The sequence below is a fragment of the Acomys russatus genome, chromosome 13, assembly GCF_903995435.1.
Source record: "Acomys russatus chromosome 13, mAcoRus1.1, whole genome shotgun sequence".
NCBI classification, from domain to species: domain Eukaryota; kingdom Metazoa; phylum Chordata; class Mammalia; order Rodentia; family Muridae; genus Acomys; species Acomys russatus.
In genome coordinates, this window is record NC_067149.1 from 47,410,855 (window position 1) to 47,431,990 (window position 21,136).

Sequence of the window (21,136 nt, forward strand, 5' to 3'; positions counted from 1 at the left end):
AGGGCCCTTTGGTTCTGTCCCAGGTTGTTCTTGCTTCCCTCCCCTCAACCTCCTAAGTGCTGGGGTTACAGACATGTGCCACTATGCCTTACTCATACGTTTTCTCTTTTCTTTTCTTTTTAATAATTTATTTAACTTCATGTGCATTGGTGTGAGTGTCAGATGACCTGGAACTGGAGTTACAGACAGTTGTGAGCTGCCATGTGGGTGCTGGGAATTGAACCTGGGTCCTTCGGAAGAGCAGCCACTGCTCTTAACCACTGAGCCATCTCTCCAGTCTGTACGTTTTTTTCATTAGGTCCTAAGCATGTTTTAGCATCTGGGACATTGTAGGGGAGGGGTTAGATTACAGACTCCAGTACAGGAAGAGAAGGGGGGGAAATTCTGCAGTGTGGTATGGGGCTCTCTGCAGTCTCCTCAGTGGACGGTGATACTCTCCCCTACTCTGTAGAGCTAAGTGAAGACTAAGCTGAGACACATGCCCCGATTTAACGCTGTGCTGGATGTCAAGTATGTCCTCCACAACCATGGGCTACGTGGTGCCAGGATGTTAAAAGCACACAGCTACACAGTATGTTGGGCCTACATGGTCCCAGTGTGGGTGCAATACACAGTGGGGCAGGCCCATCATCCTCCCAAGCGGACTTGGACAGGGCAGCTGAGCACCCCACCCCCTACTTAAAACCCATTAGTAGAATAACTTTCCTGAAGTCATCTTTTAAACAACCACAGTAGGCTGGCCCCACCCTTTCCTGGCCTGGGAAATCAGTTGTGGAAGCCTGGAACTCACCACCAATTTTCCAGGTGTTCCTGAGATTCCTAGGTAGATTGCCATTTTGAGGGCAAGTGAAAGGTCATCGTTGGTCACAGGTTCCTTTAGACCTATTCTGTATGTAGCCTGGGGTCTGAGCTGACACACAGAAAGACTGCCTGCCTGCCTGCCTGGCCTTTTTCAAAACTGACAGGAGTGACTCACCCAAAGGTCACCAGTGCCTGGATCTCCATGGGGCAAAAGTGATTCACTGTCTCTACCCTGGCCTGGCCCCGTAGCTGCCTGGCCTCAGTTCCTCTCATCCTCAACACTAAGACTCTCCACCCAGAGGCGGGACCTTCCCCATTCTTAGGTGGATCTGCTAAAAAGAACTCAGCTCCCTGCTTGCACAGACAAGGACAGGGTTGGGAGAGCTGGCCTGCTCACACTTCAGCTTGGCAAAGCAGGGAAGTGACCCAGGTCTCCACCCATAGTGCCGGGGCCTTAGCGCCTCTGTAGCCTCTTGGTAGGACAGTTACTTTATCCAACGTCCACAACACACACTCACCGTGAGACAGCACCCCTGTAATCCTGTTTCTAAGAAAAAGCAGAATGAGCAGCCGGCTGGTGGACGTCATGGCCCCTGATAACCAGAATGTCAATAAACAATGTGACAACGTGTTTACTTTTCTGTTAAGAGAGGCAGTCCCTCCCTGTTCACCTTAGTTTTGTAAGGAGGAGGGAACAGCAAAGATGAAGGGCTGAATAACGGAGCTGACTTGACAGGATGGGATCCCCCAGTCTTGGGAGTTGGGTGGGGCCTGGCAAGAGGGCTAAGGGAGTTGTAAGTTGGAATGGGGAAGGTGAGGCAGGAGGAAGGAAATTAGGTCTTTGGTGTGCTCACCCCACCTGCCCACCCCAATTACAAAACACGCATACTTTAGGGTCCTGGAGGAACTCTGGGCCCCAGAATGGGCCCATGGGTTTACTCCCCAACTCCCTGTGCAGCCCCTTGCTCCAACTCACACTACAGTGGCCTTCGGGTTCCCAGGCATCCTTGGCTGGCACAGTTCTCAGAGGTTGTGCACCTTGAACAGAGCCTCCTGGACCCCAGTCTCGGACTCAGTGTCCCACTGTTACTGAGGGAAAGTAAAGACCTAAGGAGAGCAGGCCCTGAACGTGACTGAGAACTGGGCATTGTGTGACAGATGTCAGACTGGGAAGAGAAGAGCTTGGGTTCTGGGAAAGAAGAGGTATTCTGTCACCCTACAGCCCTCCTCCCCGGGCCGGGCTTTCCTCCTGTCGGATAGATAGGACGCTGAGCACCCACATCCTGGGTAGAACTGAGCCCCAAAGCCAGGAGCCCAGGCTCATGGACCTCCTTGCCAGCAGAGTTTAAGCTGGACCAGAGCCTCCAGCCGCCTGGCACAAGCTCTGCAGATGCCCTGCATGCCGCCCCTTAGCCCACGGGGAGAGGCCAAGGCAAGCAGCAGCCAGGGATTCTGAGTCCCTGAAACACAGATGACTCATGCTGGATGGCTCTGCTCTCTGATCCTGCCTACATTCCCGGGCCTTTGTTCTGACCCGCCTGGGCTCTGGCCTTAAAGGGCCAGACCTTCTAAGGCACCACCTTGCCGCCATCTCATACCTCTCCTTTAGCCGGGAGCCCAGATGGAGTTGTTAGTAGGCGTGGGGCTAGGGAGGAGAAGATGCTGTACTGCAAGATTTAGGGCAATCTGTGGGTCGGTGGTGACCCCTATATCAGAAAACACATTACCAGCCACAACAGTAGCAAAATGACAGCTATGAAGTAGCAACAAAAATGATTTTATGGCTGGCTCCCACACCCCCTGTCTCCTCCCCACCCCCCACCCAACCCCCCCACCCCCCACCCCCCGCAGGCTGCAGATCAACTGCAGGCCCCACCTGGGATCCCTCCACCACCCCTCTCTGACCTGGCTTTGTATTGTTTTATATTTCTTTGTTTGGTCTGACATTTTTCTGTGTCGCCTAGGATGGTCTGAAATTCACAATCCTCCTGCTTCAGCCTCCCATATGTTGACATTACAGACAATACCACCTGTAGTGGATGTGCACATGTTTTTGTTTTGATCCCAAGTGTGGGGTGGGGGACGGACTTGTGAGAGAACAGGTGATGTTTATCCACTAGAAGATGAACCACCTCCGGCAGGAGGGCTTGGTTTTTGCCAGCTGAAACACATCTTAGTACAGACTCTGAGAGGAGATACACATACGAGCTCAAAACAAGAGGTGGGAACTTTTTGGGTCTTGGTATTGTTTGGCTGTTCATCGCTCCACTTCGAGACGCTCCTAGAGAGACCCGCTCCAGAGAACACTTCAGAGGGTCTGGGTTCCGGCTGCTGTTCCAGGTTCTAGCAACAACTTTGGTTGAATTGCTGGTCTGCTAAAATCCTGCCAACTATGCCAGGGAAATCGCTCCCAGGAACTGAGTCCAAAAAGGTCTACTTCTTCTGTTCCCATTAACCTCTTTTCTCACCTATCTAGGGTAGGTGGGTTGGAAAGGAGGTGTAAAAATTTAAAGAACCTCAAATAATGTAGGTTTGGAAAAGGCCAAAGTCTACAACCACCAGGTCCAGCTAGTATTGGTTTTATGTATGTATTTATTTCTAAATATTTATTTATTTATTGGATCTTTTTTTGAAACAGGGCTTTTATGTGTAGCCTGGGCTGTCCTGGAACTCACTCTGTAGACCAGGCAGGCCTCAAACTCAAAGATATCCACCTGCCTCTGCCTCCTGAGTGCTGGGATTACAGGTGTGCGCCACCGTGCCCAGCATTAGTATTGGCTTTCTTCAACTGTCCCTTAGCAGTCGAGTCTGGTAGGCTCTAGCCTATCCACTTGTGATGTCTTCAGGCTTGGGTCCTCAATTCTGGTTTGTCTTATGGTGCCCATCCTTGGGGCTGAACTATCACCCTGAAACCCAGTACCCAAGCAGCTTCTATGAACCTTAGACGCCACCCTGTGGACAGAGGAGGACTGGCCTCTTCCTGAGAGTAGCTCAGCAAAAGCAAAATGAAAGTGAGACCTGAACTCAGAGAGGAGGCCTGTACCTCCTTAAAGCCACAGCGAGTGCCACATCCTCTCTAAAAAGAGACTCTTAAAGAAGCAGCAGCCAAAGGCAGAGTGGCAGAACGCATGGTGTGCACACGTGCGAGGCCGGGGGATACACACATAGGAAAGGGGGGGTGTGTGTGGCAGGGAGAAATTATAACACTTCTGTAGAGATTTTCAAAGATGTTTCCCAGTTACTCACTCCTTCCAGGACTCCTTTACCCTCCTAGCCCTGCCCACAGCCGGGGTTCAAACACAAGGCTAGAGGTTTGATTTCGGGCCTGCCCCCTCCTGCAAAGTTTTAGAGGTAGCCCAGTCTGTCAACTTCTGAGCTGCTTTTGGAAGGAGGGGCTTGGGAGGGCATGGGAATCAGCGCAGTGTATGCGTGTCATCAGGCGATGAATCTGTTGGTGACCCTCGTGATTCAGAACAGACCTTTGCCAAATGAGCCAGGGCCGCAGCTTGTAGCCCTGTGTCCCACGTGACCTTTGGTCTCTGTGGATCTTTGGCTTTTAACTAACCAGGCCACCTGACCTACACAGAGACCTGCTTGGACCTCATTTCTAAAGGCTGTGGGTGAGGGTGTGGCTTCAACAGATCTTCACCCCCACCACCTCCTAAGCCTCAACACTGCCTGGAAGCCGGGCCTGGAAAAACCTGGTGGTGGGTAACGCTGAGAAAGAGACAGACAGACCATCCTATGCCTTCTGTGCCTAAGCTCCCTTTCCATCGTCCCTGAGGCTCTGAACCCTAGTCTGATTTGTGGGGAGGCAGGGTGCATAAGCCCAAGGTGACCCCAAGTTTAGATAGCAGAGGATGATTTTGAACTTTTTCTTTTCTCTCTAGGGTGTTGGGTTGGGCTTTTAATTTTTTTTAGGATCAGTGGGGCATGGTGGCCCATGCTTTCAGTCCTGGTACTTCTTAGGCAGAAGGAGGGTTTCTGTGAGTTTGAGGCCAGCCTGGTCTACATAGCTAGTTTTAGGACAGTGGGGGCTAGATAGTGAGTCTCTGTCTCTATCTCTCCATATATGTATGTATATATGTATACATGTACATATGTGTATATATATTCTATGTTATATGTGTGTGTGTTCTGTCTGTTTGCATGTATATAAGTCATGTGCTGTAGGTTCCCAGGGGAGTCTAGAAAAGGGAACTGGATGCCCCTGGATCTGGAATTAGAGGCGGCTGTTAGCCGCCATGCGGGTGCTGGGTACCAATCCTGTGTCGTCTTTAAGAGCAGCAAATACTCTTAACAGCTAAGACATATCTACAACCTCTGGGTTTTGTTTTTCAATTTTCTCTTTAAGTTTTGGAGGCTTGAATTGACTTTAATCATTCTGCAAACGTGAATTTCATAAAGTGCTTTACAATTAAGAAAGACATCCTCCCGTTTTCCAAGGACTTCTGACTTTGAAATCACTCTGGGCACAGGCTCATGGCCTTGGAGTTTCCCTGGTCCTTCCCGAGTAGGCTTCTTCTAGAGGCTTTAGCCATTGATACAATGTTGTCAGGCAAGGCTACAAAGCAAGGCTTGTCACTAGAGGATCCCAGTGTGGGAAACGAGAGAGGAGCATACTGTGGGGATGAAGCAAAGGCTTCCTTCTTGCCCCCTGAAGACAGAAGGAAGCCACCAACCCAAGGCAGTGGTTGCTGCTCTAGCTCAGGGATTCTGAGAAACCCTCCCTCCCCCCCAGAACTTTATTAAGTTGTTTCTAACGGTTGTGAGTTACGGTGCTATTTTAAATCCAAGGCAGTGACTTCAAATAAAGCAACTCTCTGCTCTCTCTTGTCCATTTAGCTCAAGGAAGGGATAAACATTCTATTTGCAGCCAGAGCCATCCAAACATTCAAATAAAATGTACTTGAACATTTTAAATATTAATTAAACGGAGGGATGTGCATGTGGGTCCATGTAGAGGTCAGAGTTCAAAGTTGGCTGTCTTCTCCAATCACTCTTCTTTTTCTTTTATTATTATTATTAGTAGTAGTAGTAGTAGTAGTAGTTTTTTGAGACAGGGTTTCTCTGTGTAGCCTTGCATGTCCTGGACTTGCTTTGTAGAGTAGGCTGGTCTCGAACTCATATTGATCTACCTGCCTCTGCCTCCCTGAGTGCTGGGATTAAAGGCATGCACCACCACAGCCGAGCTTACTCTTCACTTTAAGACAATCTCTCACCAAATCCAGAGCCCCTGGACTGACTAGATTGGGGGTGGGGGTGGGCAGCAGACTCTCGAATCTGCCTCCCTCTGTTCCCCAGGGCCTGACTGTCCTGTGAGTGTGGAGGATCTGAACTCAGATTTTTATGATTGCCTGGCAGGTACTTTCTCGGCCTTGAATGTAATCCTCCTGCTTCTGCCTCTGAAGACTGCTAGGAATTAGACAGAGTCCCTGGCATAGCCCCCCTCTTCCTATCTGTCTGCCTATTGGGAACTCTGTGTAACTCCTAATCTCTTACAAGCGTTGTCTCCCACCAGCAGGCCTCCTGCTGCTGATGGACTGGCTCAGCCAGCTCAAGCCATGAGCACAGACTACACAGCATTGCTGGCCAGCTCAACAACTCTTTCTTCAAACCGACTAACCCTAAATTACGAGAGGAAAAACTCTTCTGAGACTTTAAGCCTCCCAGCCTGCAAGAAGAAACTGGAGGTTTTTGCTTCCAAGTCCCCTTCTGCCTTGTATATCACTACAATTACAAGTGTGTGTCACCAGGATCCATTTGTGTCATCCTGGGGACAAAATACAGGGCTCTAAGGATGCTAGGTAAGCATCCACCAACTGAGCTGCACCCGGAAAGCCCTCAGTCTAATTCTGATGGCCGTGAGAAATAACTGGCAATCAGAGCCTGGTGTGAGCAGCTTGGAGCACAATGGGTCAAGAGCAGAGGGTTGAGTCACTAGTGACTGCCTCCACTAACTTTGGGAGTCCTCAGCCTCATTTCTTCCTGGCAGGTGTGCTTAGTCTATGTTTAATGGGGAGTCCCTGTCGACCTCCAGTCTCATGCCCTGTGACATCACACTAGTTATTTAGAGTCTTCCTGCTTCTGGTCTCTTCTAGCTCAGTCTTCTCCAAGCACCATTGCCAAATCAGTCTCCCAGGAGCTCTTGAGCGACAGCGGCGCGCCATCCCCTCCGACTTTCTCAGTGTACATCAGGTCATATGTGGCCTCTACTATGCCCTCACCCTCTGGAGTCAGGGAGAACAAGAGCTTTATCTCATACCTCAAATGTAATTTTATTTAGCCAGGTGGTGGTGGCGCACACTTTTAATCTCAGCACTCTGGGAGGTAGAGGCAGACAGACCTCTGTGAGTTTGAGGCCAGCCTGGTCTACAAAGGGAGATCCAGGACAGCCTGGGCCACACAGAGAAAACCAACACACACACACACACACACACACGTGTGTGCACACATGAAAAAGACATTTTTATTTTAAAATAATTTATTTCAGCAGTGGCCCCGGGCATGCTGGGAAGCGCTATATGCTGAGCTACACCCCCAGTCTCTCCCAAAACAATTTTTAAAATGAAGAGCTTTCAACTAGTATGCGCTCATGTTTGACACTCAGTGCATGCTGGCGGGGTGACACCTCTAGGACTCTTTGTTTTTTCGAGACAGGGTTTCTCTGTGTAGTCCTGGCTGTACTAGACTTGCTATGTAGACCAGGCTGGTCTCGAACTCACAGCAATCCACCTGTCTCTGCCTCCCGTGTCCTGGGAATAAAGGCGGGTGCCACCACCGCCCGGCTAGCTCTAGGACTCTTGACCTAAGTACTGGCTAGGACGAGGCCGGCCATTCTGGAGGAAGTGTGGTTTTCATTTCACTCAGGCTTTCACCTCAAATCTCCTCCTGTTGTCTGCCTTCATCTATCTATATCTATCATCTAAGTGAACAGTTGCTCTCTGTGAAGTCGATAGCACAATGCTGTGTTAGTCAACTCAGAGCTTAGCGGTCCACAGCGCTTCCATCCACCAATCCACTCAGCCAGCCTTTCATGAGTTTCAGGTCATAAGCTGAGCAGTCACTGTCACCCAAGAGGACATTCCATCTCCCTTGGGAAGGGCATTAACCCCCACCCCCGACTCCCGCCCATCCCCACCCCTGTCTTCTCTCCAGTCCCTCACAGCTCCTTTACCAGAACCTCCTCTCTTAACAGCACCGGCGCTCAGTCCCCCGAGGGAACCAGGCCATCAACCTGAACCACTATGCCACCAAGAAGAGTGTGGCGGAGAGCATGCTGGACGTGGCGCTCTTTATGTCCAATGCCACTCGGCTGAAGTCGGTGCTGGAGCAGGGGCCATCCTCCCAGTACTACACCACCCTCATCACCCTCATCAGCTTCTCTCTGCTCCTGCAAGTGGTCATTGGCATTCTTCTTGTGGTCATTGGTAAGGAGGCCAGCCCGGAGTCAGGCTTTCTGCGTTGGCGCCCCCTGGTGGTAGGAAAGGCCCTTGCATTGCACTTGTAACTCCCCAGACACTTCCGAACAGATCCTCATACCCTATGGGTGGGTACCCCTTGACAGCGGCTGAATGACTGACCCACTAGCTAGTGGCAGTTTCTTACATCTTTTGTACTGTAAGAGCATCTCCCTTTTTGGACGTTGTTTTTGCTCCCAATTCTCATTCCATGAATCACCATGTAGCTGTCAGAAGACCCAAACACATTTCACTCCAGTGACTTGATTTCTTGCTGGTAGGCCTCTAAAGCCAGGCTGTCTCCAAATTCATGGGTGGGGAGAGGAAAGCTCCAGGCTTTGGCCCTGCTAGATCGACCCTAATCCACCCACCCGCCATCCACCGCCCACCCCGATCTCCTAACCCACCCACCCGCCATCCACCGCCACCCGGATCTCCTTGTCTCCACAGCCAGGCTGAACCTGAATGAGGTAGGAAACCAGTGGCGTCTAAACCAGCTCAACAATGCTGCCACCACCTTGGTCTTCATTACTGTCGTCATCAACATTTTTATCACCGCTTTCGGGGCACACAAGGCAGGCTCCATGGCTGCCAGGACCTCCAGCAATCCTATTTAATCTCTGCTTAGGTCCAGGTAAGGTGGAGGCCCAGACAGCCTTATATCCAGGGGCTTGTAACCTCTCGGCTCGGGAGGTTGGAGTAAGAGGGTTCTCCCTCCCCATACCAAGGGGGAAGGTCTATAGACCTGTAGGCAAGGGAGTCCTTGAAGAACTGACGGGCCTCCCATAGTACAAGCATTATGGGATACATGTGTACATTTCCCAGAGTGCACGCACCGTGAACGCTGTGTTATAGCCATGAGCCAACCACGGTAGATGTACCTTGAGCGCTAGGCTATAGGCTTGAGACTCCCGCAGCGCATGCGCAGTGAGTGCCTCCCCCCCCCACAGAGCATGCGCAGTGAGTGCTGGTATAAATGTGCCATCCTCCTGCAGAACTTCACAGTTCGTGCTTGTTTATAAATTGTTCCCAACCCCAAGTACATGCACGAGGGCGGATGAGCAGGTGTCAGCCTCCAACAGCATTCACGGTCGAGTGCTGGTGTAAAGGCATGGGCCTCCCACAGTGAATAAGTCATGGAGGGATACAGGCGTCAGCCTCCTTCAGTATGTTCACTGTTGAGGGTTGGGTTACAAGCCTCCCACAGTCAGTACATGTTCCATGAGGGGGACTTAGTGAGTCCTGTCCTGAGGCCTTTGCTCTGAAGGGGTGACCACCCTTCAGTTTTTTGCTGTTTGCCTTCAGGTAGTGTCTCTTGTAGCCCAGGCTAGACTTAAACTCCCTGTGTAACCAGGGATGACAGGTGTGCCACGCCCACATCCCTCCCCGCCCATATCCCCCTCACCCCCGCTGGTTTTTAGGCAGACTACTGGCCCCTCACCCCCCACGGCTTGGGATGGGGTGGAGGACCACTGTAGTCAGTGGCTGTTGTGGCCGGTTGGCAAGAAAAAGATAGAGCTGTGGTTTCTACTTAGTGGTGTCCTGCAGCGCTCTAGTCAAGCAGTGCTTGCTTCTCCCACCATAGCACATGAGCCAGCAGCAGCAGCAGCATCCACAGGAGCTGGCTGGAAACTGCACTTCAGGGCTGCTGAATTGCGCATGCCATTCTTCACTTCAGGGGGTGGAATGGGTGCAAATACAGTCTGAATTGCCATCAGGCTCTGCCCCTCCGTTATCTTTTCTCTGATCTTTCCACACCCCACACCCCCCCACCCCCGCCTCACTTGCAGGAGCTGGGTCTGGAACTGCTTTGAACCTTTGACCGGGACCTGTCAAGCTTACTAGCACCTTCCACAGCCTCCAAGAGAGCTTCAAGGGCAAAGAAGATGCCCCAGCTTCCTGCTAGCAGCACCTGAATTACGCTGTGAGCTCCTTTACTGGCCTGGAGGCCTGAGCTCTGGCTCTGCACTAGGCATCCTTCTCACCAGCAGCAGTAACTGGGTTTGTTAAGGCAGACTGTATCCCTTCTCTCTGCTCCAGGCCTCAACTTTCCCTTTCTGTAAAATGGGAATCTATAAAGATATCTGAGCACCCACCAAGTTAGTCTTGCTGTCTTCAGTCATATGGGTTCTAAATCAGGCTGATGTCTTCATCATCTCTGTCCTTGAAAAGGCTTATTGTCAAGCCCAGCGTGGTGGCGCACACCTTTCTTTAATCCCAGCACTCGGGAGGCAGAGGCGGACTGATGTGAGTTCAAGACCCTCCTAGTCTACAAAGCAAGTCCAGGACAGCCAAGGCTATCTCAAAAAAAGAAAGAAAAGGCTTGTCACCTGTACATCAGAGGTCACTGAACTGAATACACACACAAGCTTTTTAAAGGGTCTACTATAAGCATGGTCTACTTTTCACACTAATGATGTCTCTTGGATGTGTTTTAAAAATACCAATTTTCAGCTGGTGAGATAGTGTGTAAAGATACTTGCTGGCAAGCCTGAACACCCCCATTTGGTGTGGAGAGATAACTACCTACTGAAAGCTGTCCTCTGCCCTAACCTGTACACTGTGGTATACACACACACACCAGACACACTCTAAGTGAATAGATTTAATTTTGTTGTTGTTGTTGTTGTTGTTGTTGTTGGTTTGGGTTTTTTGTTTTTATTTTGTTTTTCCAAGACCAGGTTTCTCTGCATAACAGCCCTGGCTGTCCTGGACTGCCTTTGTAGACCAGGTTGGCCTCAAACTCACAGAGATCTACCTGCCTCTGCCTCCCAAGTGCTGGGGTGGAGAGACTAGAGAGGTGGCTCACTAGTTAAGAGCTACTCTGGCTACTCTTCCAGAAGACATGAGTTCAATTCCCAGCACCTACCTGGTGGCCTACAACCATCCATAACTCCAGTTCTAGGCAACTGATGTTCTCTTCTGGCCTCCTTGGGCATGAGGCACACAGGTGGTACACAGATAAACACAGGCAAAACACCCATATGCGTAAAATAAAATCTTGACAACTTTTGCCAAGGTCAAACCTAACTAGGAAGGCCGACTCATACCTGCGAACCATTAATAGGGAATCTTCAATTCACACAGAAAAGAGTTTTTTCATATTTATTTACTTTAAGGGCTTCTTGTTAGGTAGCCTCAGCGGCCTTGCTCTCCTGATCTTCCTGAGTGCTGGGATTACAGCCACACTGTTCCATCTGAGGCCATGATCTCCACTAACCAGGTCTGCTGAGACTAGGAGACACAGGACAGCACTGCGTCCTTCCCAAGCACCAAGCCAGGAGGCGAGGCAGAAGATACAGGATGGTACTTAGCCTATCACTGAGCAGCCTGCTGAGGGACACAAATATAGACCCCTGGCTCTTCCACCCAACCCTTTCCTACCATGACTGGGCAACAGGAAAGCAGCCATTAGTTTTCCAGGTCGCTGACTTTAATGCCCTCCTCCCTCTCCCCACCCACAGCGGTTTCCTTTCCCTTAAGGCAGATGGTAAAGAGGTAACAGACATAAACACAAGGCACTAGACCTGGGAGGGAGGCTCCTAGTCCTCAGAGACAGAATAAGAGGGCTGCTGAGACTGGCTTGCTCTGGCCTTACAGCACAATGCCAAGAGTCTATGGCTTTAGAGAGAAGCCTGGCACGCAAGCTGTTCAACTACAGCTCTAGCCTGCTTGCTAGGTGTCTTTTCTAAATGGCAGAGGGCCTCAGCAGGGATGAGAAAAAGCCACAGCCCATAAACATAACCACCCTGCCCTTCTGATTGCTTAAGGCCCAGCGGGGAGTGGGTGCCACTTTGCATGTGCCAAGCTCCCATCCCTGGCATTCAGAGCCCACCATGTGGGTCCAGCAGCTATAAATGCTGCACTCTGGATTCACAGCATGGTAGTCGGGCTCTGTGGAGTGGCCCTGCCTCACACCCACAAGCCCTTTCTCCCAGCAGAAAGGCGCTGTGCTCACCCCCCCCCCCCCCACCCTTTCACAGACTGAGTTTAATACTCAGCACCCAATGCTCTACTGGTGATTCAGCAGCAGCAGTAGAAAGTCCCCAGCCAGAGAGCACTGGGATTATTAGTGCAAGGTAAGTATGCGACATCAGAAGGAGAGGCCAAAGACAGAAAAAGTTATGGCTGTTCTAACCGAAACCAGCCATCTTCCAGTTCTTCCTGTCCTGTCCTTGTCTCCACGACCTCACCCTGCCCCTTATCCAATGGTCAGGTGTCACCTACACCTCTTCATCTCCTCAGGGCCAGGAGGTCTGTCTCTGCAGGAAGGCAAGGCCACATCGGCTCTAGGCTTGCAGTATAGACATTTCTTCCCTTCTTGTCTCTCTCTGCCTGAGTTTCTCCCAAATTCTCACTTAAGCGGTCAACAGGCTATCCATGTCACCTTTGGTGGCGTTTTCCGAGTTATCTCCAGGTCTTATCTGGCAGCCAAGGCAAAGGAGGAGGGGCATTTCTCTACTTACTCGTCCTTGCTGGTTTTACACAGTCCATATGTCGGACAGTCAGGAGAATGGGCCCACTGCCCACCCATTACGCCACCTCAGTAGGAAGATGCTACCAATGTTGGGGTCCAGTCTGGAGAACCTTCTATCTGTCGGGAGTTGGGTTAATGCCCCAAGTTGGTGGCCAGCTGTTCAGTAGCCACCAGAAGAGATGTGTGTGTTTAGAAGGCACAGACTGGAGCTGGAAGTATTTGCACGGGACCAGCATCACAGGGAGGGTCTGACATCTGCAATGCCCAGTTTCACCCCAGTCAGTGCTGGGTCTAGACAGTCTTCAGTCTCTGTTTAAAAATTCCCCATCTCTCCCCCACCCACCTCCACCCCAAATAAAACTCTGTCCCATTTAAGTTTCTAGTTCATAGTCAACTCTCCCCGTGAGGAGCCCTGGGCTGTGGGAATGCACCGCTGTGGACAGGGTGGTGGTTTCCTCTTGACCTCACTGCCCACCCTCTGCAGCCCTTCCACCTGTCAACTCAGCGAGCGGCAGAAGAGCCTTGGCACTCGTCCCCGCGTGAAGGGGCAGCTCCTGGTGGAAAGGGCAATTAGAGTCGAGGCTTCAGTTCCTCGCATGCCCTCCTCCAGCAGCGAGCAGGGTGCTGGGGTCAATGGCAAGTCAAGGAGTCATAAGCAGCTGTCCCTGGGGTCATGGCGTCTTCATCTGGCGGCGGTTCCACATGCCTCGCTTGGAATGGAAGTGATGGAAGAAGTTCCTGAGGGAGATCCGCTCCACTTCCAGGCCCGCTTGGAGGATCCTGGAGGAGTGAGAAAGCAGTGTGAGCAGCGAGCAGAACAGGAACGCAACAGGCACCTAGGCAACAGGGCCCCTGAGAGACCCACCCTTCCACAGCTTCGTCAGACCCCGCCTTCCTTCCTCCGGTTGCTTCCCTTGGGGTAAAGCGAGCTGGGAAACAGTGGAGCCAGCCTGTGATGCAGAAAGGTGCCCCCCCCCCCCACATGTCGAGTGTAGTGGCGCATGCCTTTAATCCCAGCATTCAGGAGGCAGAGGCAGGCGAATCTCCATGAGTTCGAGGCCAGCCTGATCTACAAAGTGAGTCCGGGACAGCCAGGGCTACACAGATAAACCCTGTATGGAGAGAAAGAGAGAAAGAAACAAAGAAAGAAGGGAAAGAAAGGAAAAAGGATGCTCTTTCACTCTAGAAGAGAATAATAACTTTATAAACCTGTGTCTCTAAATATACACACCCACCCTCTTTAATCACATACAAACTCGTGTGACAGTGGGTTTGCAATACTCAACCGTTTCCAGCACACACCAATTGCATTTACAGTATCAGGAGGCTGGCGCTGGAGACACAGTTCCTGTTTGTTGTATGGGGGACAATAATCTTGTCATGTAACCCAGGCTGACCTCAAACTCAAGATTCTTCTGCCTTAGCCTCCTGAAAACTGGGGTTACAGGTATGTGTCACACAATGCTTGGGGTCAAACCCAAGTTCTCCCATGGGCCAGGAAACGCTCTCCTTTGCATAGCTCGCAGCAGAGGGGTCTCTTTCCAAGGAGGCTTCAAACAGGACTACTGGTAGATGGAACCAAAAGCAGCTCTTTCATTGGGTCTCAACAACAGCAGGGGGGTTAACAACTATTTTGGAGGGGGCCGGAGAGATGCCTTGGAGGTTAAGAGTTCTGGCTGCTCTTCCAAAGGTCCTGAGTTCAATTCCCAGAGACCACATGGTGGCTCATAACCATCTAAAATGAGATATGGTGCCCTCTCCTGGTAGGCAAACACACATGCAAGCAGAACATTGAATAAATAATAAATGTTTTGTTGTTGTTATTCTTTTGTTGGTGGTGGTTTGGTTTGGTTTTTCTTTCTTTTTTTTTTTTTTTTTTTTTTTTTTGTTTTTCAAGACAGGGTTTCTCTGTGTAGCCTTGGCCATCCTGGACTCACTTTGTAGACCAGGCTGGCTTTGAACTCACAGCGATCCGCCTGCCTCTGCCTCCCGAGTGCTGGGATTAAAGGTGTGCGCCACCACGCCCGGCTTGGTTTGGTTTTTCAAGACAGGGTTTTTCTGTATAGCCTTGGGTGTCCTGGACTCACTTTGTAAACCAGGCTGCCCTCGAACTCACAGTGATCCGCCTGTCTCTGCCTCCTGAGTGCTGGGATTAAAGGCGTGTGCCACCACAGCCAGCAATAAATAAATCTTTAAAAACAAAACAACAACAACAACAAAACCAACAAACCTATTTTGGAGGTCTGCATCAAAGCACAAAGCCCAGCACGAAGGCCACACCTGACGGTAACCACTACACTGGGCACCATCCGCTCCGGGGTCTGCAGTGATGGTCGGCAGTCACGGCTTCCTGTGACTGAGTTTTTTGACACATGCTCTCTGAACCTCTCCCGCCCCCCACCTTTAAGGCTCAGGATTTCAGCACCCTTCCTTTTCCTTCCCTCCAGTGGGAACTCAAAAACAGGTCTGGTTGTTAGGCCTCTGATGCATTACAGGGAGAGAAGCAACAGGTAATTAACCACTCCTATGGCCAGTTTCCCCTCTGAGCAGTGGAGGCAACTGTGCAAGCACAGGAGTTAGATGAGGGGCCACAAATGAGGCCTTAGGCAGGCATCAAGCACCTGCCCATTATAGACCTTGACCCCCACTCAGGAAGTAGGGTGCCCTAGGTGCCCCTGGCCTCACCCCTTTCTCCTTCTCCGACCAGGAGAACACCCATCATCCTAGCCTGGAGAAGGAGAGGAAGGCCGCCATGAGTTAGCTGGAGGAGAAGCACATGGCTGGGTGGGGGTGGGGGGCGCGTGGATGGAGAATCCAGCCCAGATGAAGAACATGAGCTAGTTTATGGGATTATAGACGGGAGGTAGCTTGATAGAAGTTATTAGAAGCAGATGGCATGGGACTGAGACAGGGATCCCATGCCTGCCCCACTATGGGAGGTAGTTTAGAGGATTGATATCTGCCCTGTCCCAGGTTAACTAAGGCTATTTTAAAATACACAACATGTGTCTGTGTCTTGAGTGATTGCGAGCCGGGCCTACAGATAATACATGTGATTTTAAAACAATACATGCCCCTCATCGTTTTCATTGTTCGGCTCTAGTCTCCTGCTTTACCCCTGACAACACAACCAGCCATGGCAACTGTGACACAGTGGACGCAGCATCCCCCTCCACTGGATACACAGCCTGAGTGTCAGTGACGCCAACCTCCCGGGGACCAGCAGACTTTCCCACGCCCTGGGAACCTGCAGCACAGTTCTGTGGCTCTGGCCTCGCTGCTCTGAGGGCCTCTGGGGCTGGAACTCTAGCAGATCCCTAAAGGCCTTCCTCCCATGTCACCTGTCCAGCAGCTCCCAGTCTTCCCCTCCCCAGCGGTCCCGGAACTCCTTGGTGTTCATTCCCCCGATCTTGTCCAGGTCTGACTTGTAGATGCCGAGCAGCCCGAATCCGTTTACCTCCCAGTAGCCTGTGGTCAGAGAAGACACTGTGCTGAGACGAGCTGTGTTCCCACAGGCTCTGAAGGTAGAGAGTGGGGTGGGAGAGGCAGAGAACTGTTCACTAAGTAAGTCCCCTGGCCTGTCTAGGGGAAGCCCCCCATCCAGGCTTGGCGGGGGGGTGGGGGGGTCAGCAAACACAGCAGTGACCACGGTCTGATGTCACAACCCAACTGCAGCCCTGCAAATTAGGATGTGTTTCTCATCGACTTCCTCTCTCTCCCTTCCTGCCTTCTCGGGCACAGCATGCAGCACGCAGCGAATGCTTCATGAATGCACTGTTGCCTGCTACTGTGGCTGTCGCTGTCAGTAGAGCCTGGGATCTGTCAGAAGCTCAGGAAGGCAGGATGGGGAAGATGATGGTGCTTAGATGTAAACTTTCTCTGCCTTGGTGGTAAACTCCAAGGTCAGAGGGTGGCCCCCTGCTCCCTCGCCCAGGGCAAGGCTCACCCTCAGGCCACTGTGGGGTGGCCCCACACTGCAGCCGCATCACCATCGGAGCGAAGGCCATTTTGCCCTCCACACAGTGCTTCCGGATGGCATCGATGATTCCGGTTGGAAAGTGGATGTGCAGGTCACAGAGGAAGACGATGCTGTGTGGATCCTGGTTGGAGGAGAGGAAGGCAAGGTCAGCAGACTTCTGGACCAGAGCTGAGAGGCAGGGCGACTTTCTAGAGGGATCCTCTGGCTCTTCCCTACTGGCGCAACTGGACAACTTACACAAAGCTAAATGCTAGGCAGGTTTCCACAGCCCTCTGCAGCAGAACCTGGTGAGTTCAAGCTCCTCTCCCATTTTCTGTTTCTTTTGAGACACAGTCTTGCTACCTTTTTTTTTTTTTTTTTTTTTTTTTTGGTTTTTCGAGACAGGGTTTATTTCTCTGTGTAGCCTTGGCCATCCTGGACTCACTTTGTAGACCAGGCTGGCCTCGAACTCACAGCGATCCGCCTGCCTCTGCCTCCTGAGTGCTGGGATTAAAGGCGTGCGCCACCACGACCGGCTGCTATCTTTTTTTTTTTTTAAGGTTTTTAAAATTTATTTTCTGTATATGAGTGCTCTATCTGCATGTACACCTGCATGCCAGAAGAGGGCATCAGATGGTTGCAAGCCAACCATGTGGTTCCCAGGAATTGAACACAGGAAGAGCAGACAGTGCTCTTAACCTCTGAGCCATTTTTGTAACCCTGAGTCTTGCTATCTTGCAAAGACTAGCCTAGTGTTGTGTAGGCCAGGTTAGCCTCAGCTCATGGCCTTCCCATCTTAGCCTCTCTAGAGCTGGGATTACAGGTGTGCACCACAGGTGTCCCATGTTTTATGGAGCCTGCGGATTCTGACAATTGGGGAAACACTGGCTATTTACTTAGTCCCCCTGCAGGACGGGGTCTGCAATGCAGCACCAAAGATGCTCCTTGCTATGGTTTGGAAGCATCCCGCAACAGCCATGCGATGAAGGTTTGCTTTCCAGCCTGGGGTGCAAGCGGGGGCTGGTAGAACCTGTAGGAGGTGAGGCTTAGCGAGAAGAATTTAAGTCACTAGGAGGTGTGAGGATACTGGGGTCCTTGCTCCTTTCTCTGTCACTTCCTGGCTGCCATGAGATGAGCAGTGTCCAGTGCCATGTGGGCTCTGGCATCACAGGTCCAAAAGCAACAAGGCAAGGCAACCATGGGCTGGCACTGTGAACTAAATGAGCCTTTCCCCAGAGCTGGGACCGTAGCTTAGTGATAGAGTGCTTACCTAGGGTGCACAAGGCCTTGAGTACAAGTCCAGGCACAACAGATAATAAATAACAAACTTCATCCTGATTTTTTTTTTTTTTTTGTCAACGTGACACAAGCTAGAGTCAATTAAGAAGAAAGAACCTTTATTAAGAAAATGTTTTCACCGGGCATGGTGGCACATGCCTTTAATCCCAGCACTTGGGAGGCAGAGGCAGGTGGATCTCAGTCTACATAGTGAGTCCAGGACAATCAGGGCTACACAGAGAGACCCTGTCTGGAAAAAAAAAAAAAAAGAAAGAAAGAAAGAAAGAAAATAAATGTCTCCATCAGATCATCAGATTGGTCTTTGGGCAACCCTGGGTGGCATTTTCTTGATCTATGCCTGATATGAGAGGGTCCAGAGAGCATTGTGGTTGGTGCCACCCCTGGGCAGGTGGTCCTGAGCTGTATGAAAAAGTAAGATGAAAGGCTAGAAAGCAGGCTCTCAGTGGTTAAGAGCACTGGATGCTCTTCCCGAGGACCACAGTTTGATTCCCAGCACCCCCATGGTAGCTCACAACCATCTGTAATGGTTAACTTAAAAAATTAAAATGAAAAAGGCAGAGGAAGCTATGAAGAGCAAGCCCACAAGCACCTTCCCTCCTGCCCTGACACCCCTCAATGATTCACTGTGATCCAGATGTGTAAGGCAATTAACCCTTTCCTCCCCACACTGCCCTTGGTCATGGTGCTTACCATAACAATAGAAAGCTAACAAGGACACTCAGGTCATCCTGCTACAGTAACTGAATGTGACAAGCCTAGTCACACATCTCCATCCCCTCTCTGCTAAGTAGCTGACTACTTTCCACCTTCCAGATGTCTCTCTGTCTCTTAACTAGTGCCCTGGTCACCGTCCCAATCCCCCTTGAGAGCCATTACCTTCACCAGGTCTATGCCAGCCTGTAGTCCAGCGGAGCGTTCAAAGTTCCCACTCAGCTTCAGGTACTGGTAGCTGCAGGAAGAGAGGAAAGGCAGGGCTATGTGAGGATTCAGCTATAGGGTGCCCGATGGGAGTCAGAAGGCACAAAATAGAGACAGTGGGTGCTCCTGGGTCATGGGCAGGATCTGGACATCGGTATTCGGGAGGGCTGGCTGTGGCTTCTGGTTTCCACCCTGGCCAGTATTCCTGGGACATCGGGAAGGTGGAGAGCAGCTACAGGCGGAGGGAGGCCTTCCTCACCTCCGCAACCTGGACCTCTTCAGAGCCATCTCAACATCCATGTCCTCACTGCTGTAGTCTGTGATGATGATGTTGAGATGTGAGTCGCCTGTGACTTGGGACAAACTCTCCATGTCTCTGATGAACTGTTGCACCCAGCGAGCCTGGTTCTTCACTGTCCAGGTAGGTCGGTCAGGCAGCGAGAAAAGAGCAGAGTGTTACGGAAAGGCGAACAGCTCTCCGCTCTGACCTGCGTCAGGAGCCCCGTAGATCCTCACCAGGGGATAGTGCCACTACAGGAATCTCTTAGCGCGCAGCGCAGAGAACCTGAGGGAGGGCGGGGCTCACCAGCCACCGGGGCTTCTACAGCTCTGCACACCTCCCAGGCAACACCTGGCAGACAGTCTTGAGCGGGACTCAGGACAGCAACCCTGTCCAGCTTTAACAGACCTGCTATCCAGCCATCTTCTATCGCTACATCTTATCCTGCATTGTTACATGTGCCTTAGGTTTTCCTTTCTCGTTGTAAAGATCCCTAAGGGATGTGGAGATGTGGCCCAGTGCCTTGCTTAGCATGCGCCAGGCTCTGGATTTGATCTCCGGCAAAACACACACACACACACACACACACACACACACACACACACACACTAACCAAAACAAAACCCACTCTATATAATACCCTTGCTCTTATTTCTTCAACAACAACCCAACTTGATGCTCATATCTAAACCTGAGATCCAGCATGATCGGAACCCTGGCCTCAACTCAGCATCGGACCTCAGCTCCATCGTCTGATAACCATACAGCAATGTTCGATTTGTCTGTTTTCTTTCGTGAGTCCAGTTGGCAAGGTGACCTCACTCACAAATCCTTGGGAGATCACATCAAGGAAACAGACCCAGTGTGCTTCTGGTAGTCGCCAGGACCCCGCCCTGCTAAGGCTTACCAGGCACAATGAAGTGAACCACAGCACGATGGTTCCAGGAGAAGCCTTGGGGCCAACATAACTTGGGCTCTGGGTCCTGGGCATTCAGGACATGTCTGCGACGGCTGCGTGGACTCCAGACCAGGCCCTGCAGGTTCCGGGCTTCTGTGTCCTCCCTGCCAGCGGGGTCACCTCCCCGCCAGCCTCGAGTGGACACATACTCAGAGAGCCGCACCAGGCGCTGGCCCTCCAGCAGTTCGAGCTCTAAAAGGTAGCGGCCTCCACGCAGGCGGTCCTGGCGCTTTTCCACGTTCACGATGCGCTGCAGCTGGTACCTCCTGTGGCAGAGGGTGGCTAGAGTGAACAGAGGGCGTGTGGTAGAAGTCTACAGAGCCAGCTGTCAGGAGAGCCTAGCTTTTGTCTTTGTTTTGCCATTGGTTCGCTGTAGAGGCTCAGGCAAGATAGAGAACCTCCCTCAGATTCACGGCCTCCGTCTTCTAAGATGTAGCGACTGAGCCACAAAGATCTTTAAGGCCCTTTATAGTGCTAAAACTCAATATACAAGGGGTCTTGGTAACAGACTCCTTGAATAATTGGCCCACATTAAGAAAAATCAACAAAATAACAAGAATTAATATATTTTCAATAACTCTTAACATTAATGGTCTCAATTCCCCAGTCAGAAGGTTCAGGGAAACAGAATGAATTAAAATACAGGATCCAGGGACTGGGGTGATAGCTAGCTCAGTAAGAGTGTTTGCTGTAGGCCAGGCATGGTGGCACATGCCTTTAACCCCAGCACTTGGGAGGCAGAGACAGGCGGATCACTGTGAGTTTGAGGCCAGCCTGGTCTACAAAGCCAAAGCTAGAACAGAGAAACCCAGAGTGTTTGCTGAGTTGGGACCCCAGCACCCATGTCAGGTGGCTTACAACCATCCAGCTCCAAGGGATCTGACAGGCTCTTCAGGCATCGGCAGCCACACATGCACCCACCCCACCCCATAGACACACAGCTTAGAATACATCTTGGTTCTAGAGAGATGGGTCAGCTGTTAAG

The 21,136-nt window shown here is 51.2% G+C and overlaps 2 protein-coding genes across 4 annotated transcripts in view; one reads left to right on the forward strand and one right to left on the reverse strand.

The window, feature by feature from the left end:
- The window catches only part of Ninj2 (ninjurin 2), a 104,762-nt gene extending 94,490 nt beyond the window's left edge, over nucleotides 1–10,272 (forward strand). For all 3 annotated transcript variants that reach the window (XM_051155262.1, XM_051155261.1, XM_051155263.1), the window contains exons 2-4: nucleotides 8,000–8,231; nucleotides 8,712–8,895; nucleotides 10,052–10,272. In XM_051155262.1, the coding sequence (XP_051011219.1) occupies nucleotides 8,000–8,231; nucleotides 8,712–8,878 (399 nt within the window). In that variant the 3' untranslated portion in view covers nucleotides 8,879–8,895; nucleotides 10,052–10,272. The remainder of the gene's footprint in view (nucleotides 1–7,999; nucleotides 8,232–8,711; nucleotides 8,896–10,051) is intronic.
- A 2,587-nt stretch (nucleotides 10,273–12,859) lies between these two features.
- The window catches only part of B4galnt3 (beta-1,4-N-acetyl-galactosaminyltransferase 3), a 98,165-nt gene continuing 89,888 nt past the window's right edge, over nucleotides 12,860–21,136 (reverse strand). Inside the window, exons 16-21 of the mRNA XM_051155265.1 lie at nucleotides 20,101–20,417; nucleotides 19,173–19,326; nucleotides 18,872–18,944; nucleotides 16,685–16,838; nucleotides 16,080–16,206; nucleotides 12,860–13,518 (exon numbers count right to left, since the gene is read on the reverse strand). Coding sequence (XP_051011222.1) covers nucleotides 13,410–13,518; nucleotides 16,080–16,206; nucleotides 16,685–16,838; nucleotides 18,872–18,944; nucleotides 19,173–19,326; nucleotides 20,101–20,417 — 934 coding nt within the window. The 3' untranslated portion in view covers nucleotides 12,860–13,409. The remainder of the gene's footprint in view (nucleotides 13,519–16,079; nucleotides 16,207–16,684; nucleotides 16,839–18,871; nucleotides 18,945–19,172; nucleotides 19,327–20,100; nucleotides 20,418–21,136) is intronic.